The sequence below is a fragment of the Suricata suricatta genome, chromosome 10 (genome assembly GCF_006229205.1).
Source record: "Suricata suricatta isolate VVHF042 chromosome 10, meerkat_22Aug2017_6uvM2_HiC, whole genome shotgun sequence".
Lineage (NCBI taxonomy): Eukaryota > Metazoa > Chordata > Mammalia > Carnivora > Herpestidae > Suricata > Suricata suricatta.
In genome coordinates this window covers 126931231-126949193 of record NC_043709.1, presented here as the reverse complement: position 1 = coordinate 126949193, position 17963 = coordinate 126931231, and the positions used below count along the sequence as shown (strand labels likewise).

The following is a 17963-nucleotide window of genomic DNA, read 5'->3' as shown; positions in this document are numbered from 1 at the left end:
CCTCCACACTGTTTTCCAGAGTGGCTGCACCAGTTTCCATTCCCACCAACAGTGTAGGAGGGTGCCTGTCTCTCCACACCCTGGCCAGCATCTATAGTCTCTTGATTTGTTCATTTTAGCCACTCTGACTGGTGTGAGGTGCTATGTGCTTTTTAAATTGAATGTTCTAATTTTAAATTCAGGCAACAGCAATGTGAATCAGATATTAATTCTAGGAAATAAGTCTGACTCAGTGTGGAAGAGGTGGGGTAAGGCGAGGAATGACCCAAGGCTGAAAGACTGTTTAGGAAGCCACTGTGGTTCTCCTGGGGACAGGTGCTGATGGCCAGACCAGGCAGTGGTGATGGAGAGTAGACAGACTTGAGAACTATTTCAGATATACTGTACTTAGGGTCCAGAGATGGGATCTGTATCTTTATTCCCAGTTGTAGCCTAGATTTTTGCACATTTCTCTGCTGATGTGAATCCACACATGGGGGGAGAGGGTTCCTGGGTGGTTCAGTTGGTTGAGCCTCCCATTCTTGGTTGCTGTTCATGTCATGATCTCACAGTTAGAGCCCCAAGTCAGGCTCTGCACTGTCAGCACGGAGCCTGCTTGGAATTTCTCTCTTTCTGTCCTAACCCTGCTTGCACGCACACATGCGCTCTCTGACACACACATACACACACTCTCTCTCTATATATAAATAAACATTTAAAAATAAATAAATGAATCCAGCATTAGGGACATGCCTGACCTTCTTTCTCTCCTCAGCATCATCTGCCACCTTCCTACTTGTTCCTCTTCATTCACCAGAGGCTTCAACACATGACCAAGACGTCAATTTCGGCCATTTCCACAGTGATGTTAACGTTCCAATGGCAACTCATCAGTTCCTTGACCTTCACACCTCTGACAACATTTTATCTCACTCTCCTTTAGCCAACCAACCTTTTCATTACATCATTTTGCATCAGTTCTTCAATCATCACATCAAACACCTGGTTTTCTTACTATGACCTTCTGTTCTCGCTCAGAGTCTCGGACACCCCCGGTTGATCTATTCTTCAACCTTGTTGGAACCGCCAACTCACTGGCACCTCCCTTTAATCAGTCCATTCCTATATTTCTAGCCTTTTTTTCAGCACAGAGTCCATGGATTTTTTGTTTTTGTTTTTAATTTCATTCTCTAACTAGTATCTTTTTTAAAATAATATTTTATTTTATTTTAATTTTTAAAATGTTTTTATGTATTTATTTTTAATATTTCAAGTGTTTTTTAATTTATTTTTGAGAGACAGAGAGAGACAGCACGAGCAGGGGAGGGTCAGAGAGACAGGGAGACACAGAATCCAAAGCAGGCTCCAGGAACTGAGCTAGCTGTCAGCACAGAGCCTGATGTGGGCCTCAAACCCACGAACCGTGAGATCATGACCTGAGCTGAAGTTGGAAGCTGCAGGCTTAACTGACTGAGCCACCCAGGCACCCCTTTTATTTATTTTTGAGAGACAAAGAGAGAGAGCGCGAGCAGAGGAAGGTCAGAGAGAGCGGGAGACACAGAATCTGAAGCAGGCTCCAGGCTCTGAGCTAGCTGTCAGCACAGAGCCCGATGCGGGGCTTGAACCCACGAACCGTGAGATCATGACCTGAGCCAAAGCCCATGCTTAACCAACTGAGCCACCCAGGCACCCCTAAATAATATTTTAATGTTTATCTTTCTTTGAGAGAGAGAAAGAGTGCAAGTGGGAGAGGGGCAGATAGAGATCCAAAGCAGGCTCTGGGTCAGGCTGTGAGCTGTCAGCACAGAGCCTGATGAGGGGCTCAAACTTGCTAACTGCAAGATCATGACCTGAACTGAAGTCTGCCGCTTAACCAACTAAGCCACCCAGGCGCCCCTCTCTAACTAGTATCTTAAACGGCTTTGTCTCTTGGCCTATTACATCTGCTTGGAAAAACTACAGCCCTGAATGGATTCCATCATCATTCTTCCCACCTTCTTTGTACCAAGCCAAATGAGCACTAATGGAGAAAATCACAATAGAAAAAAATTGGTATCTCTTTCTATTCATGGTCACCAACCTAAAAGGGGTGGCCCCCAAAACTTTAGGAAAATCTACATTTCACTACTCTCCTCAATGACGGTTTTATACTGTCTCCACCTTTCTCAACTCTGACTTGCCTTCCCACTCCCCGGCACCTTCTCAGATAATTTTTTGGGTGAAATTATAGCCTCATACTTCACATAGAAGAAATTCCCTCAGAATTCCACCACTGACTCTATAACTCCAATTGCTTTTGTAACAATCTTCTCTTATTTCCACCTGAATCAATGGAAGACCTGTCTCTTCTTTCCAGCATCATCTAGGATCACATCCTTTCCCACCTCTGCATGGACCTCAGTCTATTGGATTATCCCTCCCTTCTGTATTTTGATGTAGTACTTTGTAACATCTTTCAAACATGTTCCGGACTTTTTTGTGTTAAAACTATAAAGAAAAAAAATCATAATCGCCATAATCAGCCAATCCCCGAAGATCCTGTTCTAGTGTCCTTTCCCCTTGCAGATTTCCCTGGCACACCTGTTTGTACTCCATGCTGATTTTCTGTGCTCTCAAGGCACCTGCACATGCCTGTGTCCAAGCATCTCTCACACCGTGTGTTGAGTTCAGTCTGCAACTGGACTGGGAACTGATTAAGGGCAGACAGTTTCTTAGTAATCCTTGGCACCTAGCAAAGTGCTCTGTGGGCACAGTGGTTGAATGAGTGAGGTGGAGAGGTATCTTGGGCTTATATGTGTGATATTCTTAGGAATATGGGGTAGAGCTGCACCACTGACTGGAATGATGGATGACTGGCTAGGGAAGGATTCAGATCCCTTTTGTTGCTGCCTACCGCTGCCCCCCTATTGACAATGTCCCGTCCTCCTCTTGACAACGTAAAGGTGAGTGGTGGTTTGGAAAATTCTGTCAGAGATAAACCAACGGAGAATCTCAAATATCTCCACACTGCCCGATTTCTCTTCACTTTTATTTTATCCCTTTCTTACAGGCTCTTCCTGTCCTATTTTCTACTTTCTCAACATTTCTCTTTTTTCATTTATTAAAAATTTTTAAACGTTTATTTGTTTTCTGAGAGAGAGACAGAGAGAGACAGAGAGACAGAGTGTGTATGGGGAAGGGGCAGAGAGGAGACACAGAATCCGAAGCAGGCTCCAGGCTCTGAGTTGTCAGCATAGAGCCTGACGCAGGGCTCCAACTCACAAACTGAGAGATCATGACTCCAGCCAAAGTCGGAAGCTTAACCGACTGAGCCACCCAGGCACCCCCTCCCTCACAGTTTGTTAAGGAAAAAAATAAAAGGAGCGATATTGATTTTCTGGATCCTTTAGATGGCCTTTTCTTTTGTGTCCCTTGGTCTCAGTGCCACCACTTTTTTTGCACCCTGTCGCTGATTTTCCCCTTCGGCATGAGAACCTATCTCGTGTCTGTGTGGTTGTGTTCTGGGGCTTCCAGCAGAGTGGTGGGGTGGTGGGTGAACACTCCTGGCGGGAGTCTACAGGATATACGGAGACAACTAGTTTTGTACAGGAAAGCAGGTGACGCTTGGCTCAGCACCCACGGCTTCCCTCAGCTGCCAGAACCTCACGCGCGGCGCCAGATCCCAAGACGTGGCTCCGCCCCCCCGGCCGCTTGCCTGGATTGGCTCCCGGGGGCAGGCCCCTGGCCAATCAGGTGCGGGGGCGTTGTCCCTGGCGGGGCTCCCGCCTCCCACCTCCCGCTTCCCGCTCCTCCCCTGCTCTGGTTCCAGGAGGCCGGGGAACAACCCTTCGGGCTCCAGGTGGCTACTGTCCCTCGTGTGCAGACTCCGGGTGCAAGCCGAGACATGGCCACGGCCACTGTGGCAGCAGCAAGACGAGGCTTCTGCCGAGCCCCTCCGCTCCTCCTCCGGCGCGGCTACCAGACGGAGAAGGGCGTCTATGGCTATCGGCCGAGGAAGCCCGAGAGTCGGGAGCCCCGGAGCGACCTGGCGCGCCCCTCAGGTCGGGGAGAGGGCCGGACCGTGCACGTAGGGGCTGGGGAAGCAGGGGGCCTCCCCGACAAGCCCGAGGTGGGGTGCTGTTGTGGGAGAGGCTGGACTTCTGGGGGTCTGCAAGTGTGCACTCGGGCCGGTGGGGAATAAGGGAAGGTGAAGAGGCCAAGGGACGCAGGTTGGGTGGGGGGAGGTTGTTGGTTGAGGGTCACCCTCTGTCCAGCCTTAATAGCTGGGGAACCGCGAGGTCGGGGTCTCAGCGTTGGACCCACACTTGGGTGATGTTCCCATCGTTTGTGTTCCAACTGGTCTTGTGAGGTCTTGTCTTTTCTGTTCCTTGGATATAAACTTGTGGAAACTTAGCTCTTTGCGAAGGCGGGGCTGCGGGAAAAGAAGAGCTCTAAGATCCCCAGCTGGACGAGCTGACTCAAGGATACATTTCCAGGGCCATCTCGAAGGCTCGTGTCAGCAGAATGTGTGGGGATCTCCACCGTACAGCTAGGGTGAAGAGGGCAGTTAGGTGGTGGTTGGACCACCGCATGCATGGTATTGATTATTCGTCTCCTTGACCTAACTAGCCTCTTACTTTAATTTCATAGTTTAAAACTCATTGCTGAATTTAGAGCCATGTCACTGATGGTTTTAATGCATTAGGAGACATGAATATCTGTTTTTGAGACCTCTCTTTGCATGCTCCTGTGCAAAAAACCCATTTGGGGCATTTGGTTTGTGCCGCAAAGTTGCAATCCATTTAATCCTCACAGAATAGAAGATGAATACAGGGGTGCCTGGGTGGCTCAGTCGGTTAAGCCTCCGACTTCGGCTCAGGTCATGATCTCATGTTCTGTAAGTTCGAGCCTTGTAGCCTTGCTTTGGGCTCTGTGCTGACAGCTCAGAGCCTGGAACCTGCTTCTGATTCTGTGACTCCCTCTCTCTCTGCCCTTCCTCACTTATGCTCTGTCTCTGTCTCAAAAATAAATAAAACATTGAAAAAAAAGAAGATGAGGGGTGCCTGGGTGGCTCAGTTGGTTAAGCCTCCAACTTCAGCCCAGGTCATGATCTCACATTTGTGGGTTCGAGCCTAGTGTCGGGCTCTGTGCTGACAGCTCAGAGCCTGGAGCCTGTTTCCGATTCTGTGTCTCCCTCTCTCTCTCTGCCCCTGCCTGCTCATGCTCTGTCTCTCTCTGTCTCAAATTAAATAAAACATTAAAAAAATAATAAATAAATTTTAAAAAAGGAGAAAAAAGATGATGAATACAGATTGATTATTAGAGGAAATCATTTGGTATCTTAGATCATAGATTAACAATGAAGATCCTCTTCATCATATAAGTACCTGAACTTTGACTCTTATATTACACACTGGGACCTCAAATATTTTGCACTTGACTTCAGGTGACACTGGTAGTAAACCTGATTTCTCTCTCTTGGATGGAGTGAGGTTCCTTTAGGGAAAGCATTTTGGCCAACTCGATTTTTCATCCTTGGGGATAGGACTATTGGTATCTTATTTCATTTTGCAAAAGAATTTTATATGTCAGTTATTCTCAACGTTAAGTGTGTATTCAAATAACTTTGAAATGATTTTTAAAATACTAGTTCCAAAGCCTCCCCCCACCCCAGGGTTCTAATTCAGTGGTCTAAGATAGGGTTCAAGAATGTGGATTTTTATCAGGCACCCCTGGTGATTCTTTGGCAGAAAGTCTATAGCCACCTATGGCCAGATACTGTTATAAGTCAAAAGGGTAGGACATGCTTGACAATCTCTTCTTCATTTAGAATCATATTAGTGTGTGTTCATTGAACAATTATTGTGACCCTCACAATTGGGTCTCTATTTGATTCTTTCTTTCTTTCTTTCTTTCTTTCTTTCTTTCTTTCTTTCTTTCTTTCTTTCTTTTTCTTTCTTTCCTTCCTTCCTTCCTTCCTTCCTTCCTTCCTTCCTTCCTTCCTTCCTCTTCCTTCCTTCTCCTTCCTTCCTTCCTCCCTCCCTTCCTCCCTCCCTTCCTCCCTTCCTCCCTTCCTTCCTTCCTTCCTTCCTTCCTTCCTTCCTTCCTTCCTTCCGCAAGCTAGGGAGGGTCGGAGAGGGAGAATCCCAAGCAGACTTCTTGCTGTCAGTGCAGAACCCAACACAGCTGAAACTCAGGAACCATGAGATCATGACCTGAGCCAAAACCCCAGAGTCGATTGCTTAACCGACTGAGCCACCCAGGTACTCCTCTATTTGATTCTTCAGCCTGGCAGCTGAAAAATAAGCCTTGCCTTGGAAAACCTGGGCCAGTGATCTTTGCTTGGGAGACTATATCCAAATCATTTGGGGAGTTCTGGGCTTGAAAAATATTTCTGGCATTGATTTTATATGTAATTCTTCCCTCTTCCCTCATCACCAAATTGTCTCTTCCCACTCTTCCCACCCCTCCAGACTAGTAATGATCTTGCTATATTTTGAGGTGCTTGGTGATGTTTTGAAATTGCAGTATTGAGTTAGGACTGCACACCGAAGGTGGCTTTGAGTGGTATTGGGAAGAAAGAGTGAAATCAATGCTGGGAAATAATTGTTTGTTACACAGTTACAGGATCTAGCTTAAGAAATTCTGTTGCTAAGGGCAGTATTTTCTTTTTTAAGTTTATTTGTTTAATTTTTGAGAGAGAGAGAGAGAGAGAGAGAGAGAGAGAGAGAGAGAGAGAGAAGCAGAGAGTGAGAGAGAGAGAGAAAATCCCAAGCAGGTTCCCAACTGTCAGCACAGAGCCTGATCCAGGGCAGGGCTCGGTCTCATGAACCATGAGATCATGACCTGAAGTGAAATCAAGAATTGGACGCTCAACTGACTGAGCCACCCAGGCACCCTTTCATTCTTCCCATTTTTTAACTACTCTGCATAAAACTGAATGGCAAGTGGTCCATTTTGAAACTTTCTTCAAAATTACCATTACATGCAGATCTGTAGCAGTTTTTTTCTTCTCTGTTTCAGAACTTACCCATTATTTTGTAGTGACTCTCTTTGTAAATCACTGTCTCCTACTGGGCGAGGTGGGAGAAAGGGGGGCAAGGAGCATTGCTGTCACTTCCGGCAGCATCTCACTGGCACAACTTGGTCAGTATCTATCTGCAAAGGAGATTGGAAAGCATCATTTTTATTCAGTGTGGCCATGTACCAGCTAAGAATTATTTGGGGAAAATACTGGAGAATAATCAGTAATCACCACATTCTACCCCTTTGGCCGCTCAAATTACCGAAGCTTTTTTCCATCTTATATATTATACATTCCCTCCCCCATTCAGTTCTTGAGTCCAGCTCAAAGTCCGTTATCTCCTGAGAATGTGCAGCCCTCTCTGTCAGGACTGGCTGTGTCTTCTCATGCTTTGGGATTTTATGAACTGCCACACCCCCCTACTGACACATTCGGTGTACAAAGAAATCTCCCATCTGGAAAAGGAAAGAATGAGGAACTCCAGTAGTCACTATTCAAACCAGTTACCAATCCTGCTGGAGAGGAATGATAAGCGCTCCTTGATGTGGCTCTGTAGCAAGTTCACTGCATTCCCCTGCCTTTGCCTTGTGGGTCTTTCTTTATCCATTGTCTCCGGTGGGCCATCTCTGATGGGGACAATGGGGACTATGCCTTCCTTGGGGATGCTCACCTTCTACAGCCTACATTATTTTGGTAAGGTTAGGAGCCTGAGAGTTATTTTAGGAGGTTATCAACTACAAGTTGTTAGGGTTTTTTAAAATGTTTTTTATTTATTTTTGAGAGACAGAGCCAGACAGCGTGAGCAGGGGAGGGTCAGAGAGAGGGAGACACAGAATCTGAAGCAGGCTCCAGGCCCCGAGCTAGCTGTCAGCACAGAGCCCGCCACAGGGCTTGAACCCACGAACCGTGAGATCATGACCTGCCTGAGCCGAAGCCGGACGCCTAACAAACTGAGCCACCTAGATGCCCCTGGTTTTTATTTTTTCTTTTTAGTGACCAAAGTTGGGACTTCTATTGGCAGTACAGTTTTCTCATGAAATTCATAGGTTTGCCGTCTTTTTGCTTCTAATCATTTAACGAGCCAATTGCTCCCAGACAAAGATGTCCTCTAGAGCTAGTTTTTAAGCCTGAAAACTCCAGTCTTTTATTTAATGCTTCTGTGCTCCACTTACTCAGCTCCCTAAACTTAGAGGTGCTTACCTTGAGACCATTAAAAATAATAGGCTCGAGTGGGAAGGCAATGCCCTCGACTGGACCTTGAAGGCTCAGCTTGTTCCCACTGCCCAACAGAGAATCCTTACTGGAAGGTTCTTAAAGAAGGGCTTGTCTGTTTTCTTCCCTCTTGCTAAGAGAGCCTCTTGCTAAGAGCTACCTTTTGTAATTGCTTCTAATTGTCCAAATCTGCCAGGATCTGCCTTCTAGCAGAGAGGCATTTTCCTCCATCTCTTCTTGCCAATTAGCTTGCTCTAGCTTGACCTCATCTCTCTCCCAGGGCTTTCCTGAAAGTGACAAGAAACAATGATCATACGCTACTGAGCGACAGCTCCATGGACACACAGTCTGCCTTGCGGGCTGTCACCGGTGACAGTTTCACCGCACATTTTGTCAGATAGCATAACACAGTGCTCATTAGCTTTCTAGTCTGAAATACCTGGGTCCTTGGTACCTACCGCCTGACTGCTAGGCCAGTGCCATCTGTGCTTTTTATTGTTTATTTTATTTTTTTTAATTTTATTTATTTATTTTAATTTTTAATGCTTTATTTATTTTTGATACAGAGAGAGACAGAGCATGAGAGGGGGAGAGGCAGAGAGAGAAAGAGACACAGAACCGGAAGCAGGCTCCAGACTCTGAGCTGGCTGTCAGCACAGAGCCTGATGCGGGGCTCGAACCCACAAACGTGAGATCTGACCTGAGCCAAAGCCAGAGGCTTAACCGACTGAGCCACCCAGGCGCCCCGATGTGCTTTTTATTTTTTATTTTTTTGATTTACATCCAAGTTACCATATAGTGCAACAATGATTTCAGAAGGAGATTCCTTAATGCTCCTTAACCATTTAGCCCATCCTCCCTCCTACAACCCCTCCAGTAACCCTCTGTTTGTCCTCCATATTTAAAAGTCTCTTATGTTTTGTCCCCCTCCATGTTTTTATGATTTTTGCTTTCCTTCCCTTATTTTCATCTGTTTTGTATCTTAAAGTCCTCATATGAGTGAGGTCACCTGATATTTGTATTTGTCTTTCTCTGACTAATTTCGCTTAGCATAATACCCTCCAGTTCCATCCACATAGTTGCAAATGGCAAGATTTCATTCTTTTTGATTGCCGAGTAATACTCCATTGTATATGCATACAGCATCTTCTTTATCCATTCATTCATCGACAGTGCCATCTGTACTTTAGGCTGTTATGGAGTAACCCACCTTGATTACCAAATTGTGTATTAGGGTAAGTTCAGGGGCTTGTGTTGGAGACATGGAGGAATAGTGACCTAAGTGAGGTGAGTAAAGGTCTAAGCTAGGTCATTGCTCTGCAATGTCCGAGAGGGTTCAAGCTCCTTCTATGTTGTTTCTTCACCATCCTGTGGGTGTTGCTGTCTACTCTGGTCCGGGCTGGCTCACCACTGCATCCACACTCTGGCTGGCAGGACGGAGGAAAGGCGGAAGGGGAAGAGAGCAACTCTCCCTTTAAGGGCAAGACCCCGAAGTGCACACATTATGGCTACTACCTTCTCATTCATCAGAACTGATCACATGGCCAACTAACTGGCTGCCTGGAAGGCCAGGACGTATATCTTTATTGTGGGTGGTCATATATTTGGTTAGCACCATGAAAGAGAAGGGAAAATGGATCTCAGGAGTTGCAGTAGGCTCTGCTACAGACGTTGTAAAAATCTGGGGCAAACAACCTACCTTCAACTTTTTTACCTCATACTTCATATCAGATTTTGAGCACTGTGTTTCTCAAAGCCTTGATTTCTATATTCACTTTTCAGATCCTAGCGTAGGCCTTTAATTCTGTTATATTGCTGCTGCTGCAAGAAAAATTTATCCAAGTGCTCCTATTTCCATGGATCCCTATGGAAAAGTTTCAGAGGGTCTGTGGCCTTTGCACAACTGTGTGTGTGTGTGTGTGTGTGTGTGTGTGTGTGTGTGTGTCTATTTTTAAGCAAAGAGCCTGTAGCTTTCATTGAATTCTGAATGAGGTCCATGACTTCAAAAAGATAAAACTACTAGCCTCACTGCTATTAAAATTTGTAGCCTAGTTCCTTGCGGGTTTAGTCCAGTTTGTTTAAAACATTGGTTTCATTGAGTTATTTTCTTAACTCAGGTCTCCAAAGGCTCTGCTTTGCCTCTCAGAATAAAATCCAGATTCATTAGCTTGATATTGAATGCCCTTCATGTTTTGTGACCTTTTCTACCTTCTTTCTTATCTTTCTCTGGCATAAATTTCCCCATGTTCCTGTCTTTATCCAAGGCTCTCTCCCCTCATTGTGTATGCCTTTTCACTTCTTACCCATTCTCCATGGTTCATCTCCATTCCCATCTCCTCTGTGACATCTGTCCAGACAACACCAGGCTATCCTAACTGAGCTCCCTCAACTGTCAATATGGGACCTCTCAGACTCTACGGAACTTTTTATGACTGTGCACAGTTTCATGTAGGGACCATCCTCTCATGTTGTAAGACCCTGCCTGGTAAAGACCTGGTCTACATTCCTCTCAGCTCTACATTTATCTGAATACTGAATAAATGTCCTACATTTATCTGAATACTTATTAAATGAGTTATTCCTACAAAGAAATGGAAATATGATTCTGTATATGCAATTTCTTGGTGACATTTGGCATGTTTGAATTTTGTGTGTATGACCATAACATCAAGTATCAAGAAAGGAAGCAGTCTGTACATTGGGTGATATACTATATTGCTATGCTTTAGAAGAACTAATAATTTCTTTTTTGCTGATGAAGACAATGAAGATTTTTTGGGTTTTTCCTTAAATTCATTTAAGTGTATGTTTATGGTCAGTTCCATTCATTAAAACAGGAGTACAGGGTTTAATTGGCTCAAGTCTTTCATGATCCCTGCCAGTTGTCTTAAAAGGTACCAGCTTGGTGGAGAGAAATGATTGGGTTGGTGTGATGGATCATGTCCACAGCTTTTTGGGACTGGCAAAGTCAATCGAAGGACAAGGCTTCCTGAAAATGGACACATGGCATCCTCCCACATCAAAAGTGACACAGTGAGATGGGACATGATCAAAGTTATGGTGCCTCCTCCTCCTTCTCTTTGCCTTTCCTCCATTAGCCTTCTTTCTTCAAATGTTTGTCTTGGCTGAAAATCCATGCCTGCATGGGGTGACTGCATCATTCACAAAGAATTCCATTACATTAAGGCTTTGAAGAGATATTGAATTTGCCTCTAGTAACCTCTTAGATGGCAGTGGTTTCACTAGTTAAAATTTGACCTGTGATGAGTGTTCTTTGTTGCTGGCTATTAGTTACAGCTTGTACTTTAACCTCTGTAAACCTCAATTCAGGTAAACTTGAGTTTATTCATCAACAATCCCAACTGGGAATGGAGGAGTGCCGGTTCATGAGTATACATTTCTTCACGGAGGACTTGGATTACACAAAATGGCAGAACTTAGGGATGAGCAGAAGATGGGTGGCATAGGATTCCAAGTAGCATTTAGTGGTTACTGACCTTAGCAGGGAGCTTCAGTAGTTGAAGTAAGGTTGTGGGTATGTTGCATATTAGAAAGAAATAATAGGAGCCTTTACTGGACTCATGAGAAAAGCAGTTGAAGAAAATCTTATTGCATTAGAGATTTTTAAAAATCCAGATAATTCTGGAGTGCAAATGTAGACCAAAAAAGGCTAATGACATTAGCTCTCGTACTTTTTTTTTTTTTTAACGTCTCAATGATTTCCAGTTCTCTCATCCTTTTTGCTGTAGGCTCTGGATTTCCCTTTTCAAGTTTTGTTATAGAATAATGGATAAAACACTGGATTGAAGACAAATATGCTTAAAGATTGCTTCTTCTTTATCTCTGTCACATTTTGCAGGTCACTGAACCTCTATGAGTCTTAGGTTACTTTTCCGCAGATGAGGACACCTATTTAGAGTTGTTGCAAGGGTTGGGTAAGATGATGGATGTGAAACATTAAACGAAAGTTAGTACTCACTATTATTCACTATCGATCTGTGACGTTACTTACCTATCTTGGCAGTGATTTAAGAAAGGATTGGGAAAAAACCAGAAAGGACCAGATCAAGGTTTTTGTTTGTTTGTTTTTAAGTGTGAAATATCTACCGAAATAAATTTTATTTTATTTATTATTTTTCAAATGTTTATTTTGAGAGAGAGAGAGAGAGAGAGAGAGAGCTTGCAGCGATGGAGGGGGAGAGAGAGAGAGAGAGAGTGCTTACAGCAATGGAGGGGCAGAGAGAGAGAGGGAGAGTCCTAAGCAGGCTCTGCACTGTCAGCTCAGAGCCTGATGTAGGGCTTAATCCAATGAGCCATGAGACTATGGCCTGAGCCAAAATCAAAAGTCATATGCTTCTCTGACTGAGCCACCCAGGCACCCTGAAATAAATCTATTTCATAAAGATACCGTGTTTGAGGTAGAAAGAAAGGGTATGATACAAAATGAACTCAGTTGCACAGCCTAGGTCTATCTGAGTTTATTGTACAGAATATAGTAGTCTGGTACAAAGTCTTGGTTTCATTTCTTTCTTTCTTTTTTAAATGTTTATTGTTTATTTTGAGAGAGGGAAAGAGAGCACGGAAGAAGGGGAGTGGGGCAAAGGGAGTGGGGGAGAGAGAATCCCAAACAGATTCCACATTCAGTGCAGAGCCTGACACAGGGAGTGATCCCATGAAGATGTGAGATCATGACCTGAACTGAAACCAAGAGTCTGATGATGGGGCGCCGGGTGGCTCAGTGGGTGAAACATCTGACTCTTGATCTCTGCTCAGGTCATGATCTTGCGGTTTCGTGGGTTCGAGCCCTGCATTGGGGTCTGTGCTGGCAGCTTGGGATTTTCTCCCTCCCTCTCTCTCTTTCTCTCTCTGCCCCTCCCTGACTCATGCTGTCTCTGTCTCTCTCAAAATAAGATAAACTTTAAAAAATTTTTTAAAAAGTCTGATGCTTCACCAACAGAGTCACCCTGGTGCCCCTAAAGTCTTTTTTTTTTTTTATGTTTTTTATTTATTTTTGAGAGACAGAGAGACAGCACAAGCAGGGGGAGGGTCAGAGAGAAAGAGACACAGAATCCAAAGACAGGCTCCAGGCTCTGAGCTAGCTGTCAGCACAGAGTCTGACTTGGGGCTATAACCCACAAACCATGAGATCATAACCTGAGCCAAAGTCAGATGCTCAACTGACTAAGCCACCCAGGTGCCCCTAGTCTTGGTTTTAATGTGTTTAACTACAAAGTTCCTAAGCTGAAATGGGAGGGGGAGGGGCAGGAGAGAAGCAGCAGTCACATTTTAATGGGATTTGAAGGGACTCCAGTTATGACATTCTCTTTCTTGGTGTCTTCAGTCATTTTATAGATATCCAACATTCCCACTTGCTGTAAGCATATAGAGACCTGTGAATATGATCTAGATATTTTTTGGGGGAAGCTGTTTGTGACCAGATGATGAAGAACTGCATTGACTTTTAGATTAAGTACTAAGTTTAGTTTGTCTGTTAGTGTACTTCATGCTGGTTAATACAAATGCTTTCTTCCTGAAAATAAAACACTCTTCAGTGCCCCGACTGTGCTTGCTTACAGAGGGGATAAAGTAATTGATGTAGATATCCTTATCATAAATTTTTTACTCCCATATCAGCTAAGGTTCTTTTTTTTTTAATGTTTATTTTATTTTTGTGACACAGAGAGACAGAGCATGAGCGGGGGAGGGGCAGAAAGAGGAGACACAGAATCCAAAGCAGGCTCCAGGCTCTGAGCTATCAGCACAGAGCCTGATGCGGGGCTCGAACCCACCAACCGCGGGATCATGACCTGAGCCAAAGTTGGACAAATGAGTTACAAACAAGTTTAACAACAACAAACAACAAAGTTAACCAACTGAGCCATCCAGGCGCCCCTTGGCTAAGGTTCTTTTGACCACAAACAATAGAAACCAACTGTGGCCACCTAAGGGGAAGAGGGGACCTTGTTTGAAAAGGTACAAGGGTATGTCCCAGCGCTGAAGAACGTGTGCAGCAACCAACATTGGGGAGAGGGGGTGGGAACCGGCACTGACTGTGGTGGTATTGGCGGAAGCCGTGTGTGGGCCCACAGGGCACAGCCGTGGATGTGCTCAGCTGTGCCACCTGCACCGCGAGTCCTCGCGACCACCCCTGCGGGTAGCGCTTCGCCCGAAAGCCCCTAGCTGGGCTCACGGCTCAGATTCATCATGGTGACGTCATAAGGACGCACAGCTCTGCATTGTAACGGAAAACAGCACCAGCACCGTTGTGGAGGCTTCCTTATGGTTTCTCTCCCATGAGGGGTGATGCGGAAACACTCCCAGAGCGCCTGGGTGGCTCAGTCGGTTAATCGTCCAACTTTGGCTCAGATCATGATCTCGTGGTCAGGGAGTTCAAGCCCCACGTTGGGCTCTGTGCTGACAGCTCAGAGCCTGGAGCAGGCTTTGGTTCTGTGTCTCCCTCTCTCTCTCTGCCCCTCTCCCCCGTGCACTCTGTCTCTTTCTCTCTCAAAAATAAATAAACATTTAAAAAAAAAAAAAAGGAACACTCCCATCCGTGCAACATAAACACAGCAATATATGTGCAGGGTCACCCAGGGGAGGCCATTTGAGATTTGGCACCCGAGGTTTTTATTGGCAGACGTCCATGTGAGCACCCTCTGCCCGGGTCAAAATTCCAGACTCCCAGAAGGAAAACAGATGTTCAGCATAAACCATGTTATCTACACAACCAGGAGGCAGAGTGGACCACACGTATCTCCCAATTCTAAGTCATAAATTCTGGAAAGGATGAATCTGGTCTTTGGATCAGACTCAGGTGTCTTTGGAATCCATTAATTGGGAGGGAGGCAGAGTGGAATGAGGTAGCTCGGCTTGAAAAACCCACTCCCCAGAATGGGAGACTGCAGTTCTTGGAAAAGAGGGGCTCAGGGGCACCTGGGTGGCTCAGTTGGTTAAGCGTCTGACTCTTGATTTTGGCTCAGGTCATGGTCAATCCATGGGATTGAGCCCCTCGTGGGACTCTGTTCTGGGCCTGGAGCCTGCTTAAGATTCTGTCTCCCTCTCTCTGCCCCTCCCCAGCTTGTGTGTTCTCTCTCTCTCTCTCTAAAAAAAAATAAATAAATAAAAAAGAGGGGCTCAAAGTGAGGAGGAAGATGGGCTCACTACAGCTCTTGTACTGCGTGTTTGAAGGCCCTGGCTCTGGAGAACTCTCAGCACGAGGATCCTGTGCTCTCTTACAATACGCTTAATCACAAGACTTCATTCAGTTAATGACAAACGTTTCTTGAGCACTTGCTATGCGCTAGTCTCTTGAGCCAGAAGCATGCCTTCAATATTTTCCATTTTGTTTTGAAAAAGAATGTGTAGGGGCGCCTGGGTGGCTCAGTCGGTTAAGCCTCCGACTTCAGCTCAGGTCAGATCTCACATTCGTGGGTTTGAGCCCTGCGTCGGGCTCTGTGCTGACAGCTAGCTCAGAGCCTGGAGCCTGCTTCTGGTTCTGTGTCTCCTTCTCTCTCTGCCCCTTCCCCTCTCATGCTCTGTCTCTCTCTGTATCAAAAATAAATAAAACAGTAAAAAATAAATAAGAAAAAAAGAAAAAGAATGTGTATATGTGTTGTTTTCCCTATGCTCTCTGGCTTAGGGATTTAAAAATCAAATTAAATTCTGAATTTCTATAGATATGCTGAGTACTAAGTTATTTGGGTGGTAATATACTTAACATGAAGATATTCATTTTTCTTTTACAGTAATCCTTTGATTTATTTATACGGTGAATTGGAATTCTTTTTATGAACAATATACATATTCAATGTGTTCTCATCCTTTGAGATCTTAATAATATCATTGTTTTCTGCAAAATTAATATAGATGAAGCAATTTTATTTGATGGATTTTTAAAATGTTTATTTATTTTTGAGAAAGAGAAAGCATGCAAGCAGGGGAGGGTCCAAGAGAGAGGGAGACACAGAATTCAAAGCAGGCTCCAGGTTCTAAGCTGTCAGCACAGAGCCTGATGCAGGGCTTGAACTCACACAGGGCTCAAACTCATGAGCCATGAGATCATGACCTGACCCAAAGTCAGACACTTAACCAACTGAGCTACCTGGGCCCCCCTGATGGATTTGAAATTAGAGCATAGTCAGTTAATTTAAAAAAATTTTTAAAGGACTTTAAAGCAAGGAGTATGATAAAGAAATGAGAGATGCTTTATGTATTTTGACAAATATATTTATTTTTGGTTTTGTTTTTGCAAATCTTTTAAATTAAGAGCACTTATGGAAGCAATCTGAAGGCAGCATCTCTCTAGATTGTTATGAATTACTGCCCCCCCCCCCCGCCCCGTTTAACTTTCTCCCACAGCACAGCCTTAGGAACAATTATAACTGATTCTTAAAAGCATAAAGCCCACTGGTGGGGACAGGTACACAGGAACGCACTAGGAGTGCTGTAGGCAGCAAGTCAGTGACATGGATAAAATTTGAAGAGCTCTGCTGTACAGCTCACTGTGGCAAAGTTAGCAAATATAATAAGCAAAAGAAAAAAACAAGGAATTTTGTAAAGGATAATCACTAAATTTTTGGTCCATTTCCTTTACGTATATGAGATATATGTACATACATTCGAATATATAAAGTATATAGATACTCATGCTATACAGACTATGCAGTGAAATATACATTAGGTACTATACATATATACATTGTAACAAAGAGTAGGCTCATACTATTTTTACTGCTTATAGTCTTTTTTCATCTATATACACTGATACTTTTCCATCAAGCTCCTCCTACAACCTTGTTTTATAATGGCTATTGGCATTAGATGGAGATTAGTTGATAACTCTAGGGCGTGTCCCCCTGGGGGCTGGGGATTTGCAGACTTAGAGGACTAATGTGCGTGTGGGGGGAATGTCCCTGAGGAATGAAACTCCACCTTCAATACTTGAGGGGTCCATGTGGTGATGAGTAGCTTCACCTCCCACTGTCCTCTGGGATAAAGTGGTTTCAGTTAGGATAGCGGTATAAGGAATGTTTATGGAAGAGGGTAAGAATACAGAGAGGTTGGTTAGTCATGGAGCAGAATTCCAGAGGTGACAGTGGAAGGCTCTGGGAGGCAGAGAGGGAAGGACTATGAGTTTGGGTCTGGAGGAAGAAACCAGAGCCATGGCAGGAGGAGGGGCTGAGAGAAAACAGACGGCGGGGAGGACTGTAGGATGGTATGTTTCCACCTGACCCTGGGAGCAAGCAGCATGCCATTGCTCTTAGCATTGCACGCAAAGCCCGGTGAACAGTTAGAAATTGGGGCACTAATCTCCGTGAGCTGATGGGGGTTCACTAAGAGAATGTTTTCAACAGGGCTGCTGATTTGGGGACGGTGATGATAACTGCACATATTTACTACTAGACTTGCCCCAGTAGGATGTAGTTTTGTACGTGTTCCTGGAAGCTGCGGGTGGCTCAAGACATCACCCAGAGAGACAACAGCTTGAGGAAAGGCACCCCGGCAGACTGCAGAGCACCAGTATTTTAGAGATGGGCAAAGAAGAGGAGGTCCCCCCAAAATGACTGAGGCTGAGCAGCCAGTGAGTGAAGAGGAAAGCCAGAATCTGGCGATGCCACAGAGCCCCGGGAAGAATGTGGGGTGTTTTTGTTTTTGTTTTTGTTTTTGTTTGTTTGTTTTGCTGTCTTGTTGTGTTTTGGTGGGGAGGAGGAATAGGTTTTTAAGAAGTGACCAGCAGGGATGATGCTTTAGACATGGTCATATGAAGGTT

The 17963-nt window shown here is 44.7% G+C and overlaps 1 protein-coding gene across 1 annotated transcript in view; it reads left to right on the top strand.

Annotated features, from left to right (window-relative positions):
• The first annotated feature begins 3820 nt into the window (after positions 1 to 3820).
• Positions 3821 to 17963, top strand: part of DHTKD1 (dehydrogenase E1 and transketolase domain containing 1) — a 53067-nt gene continuing 38924 nt past the window's right edge. The window contains exon 1 of the mRNA XM_029955780.1: positions 3821 to 4019. Coding sequence (XP_029811640.1) covers positions 3863 to 4019 — 157 coding nt within the window. The 5' untranslated portion in view covers positions 3821 to 3862. The remainder of the gene's footprint in view (positions 4020 to 17963) is intronic.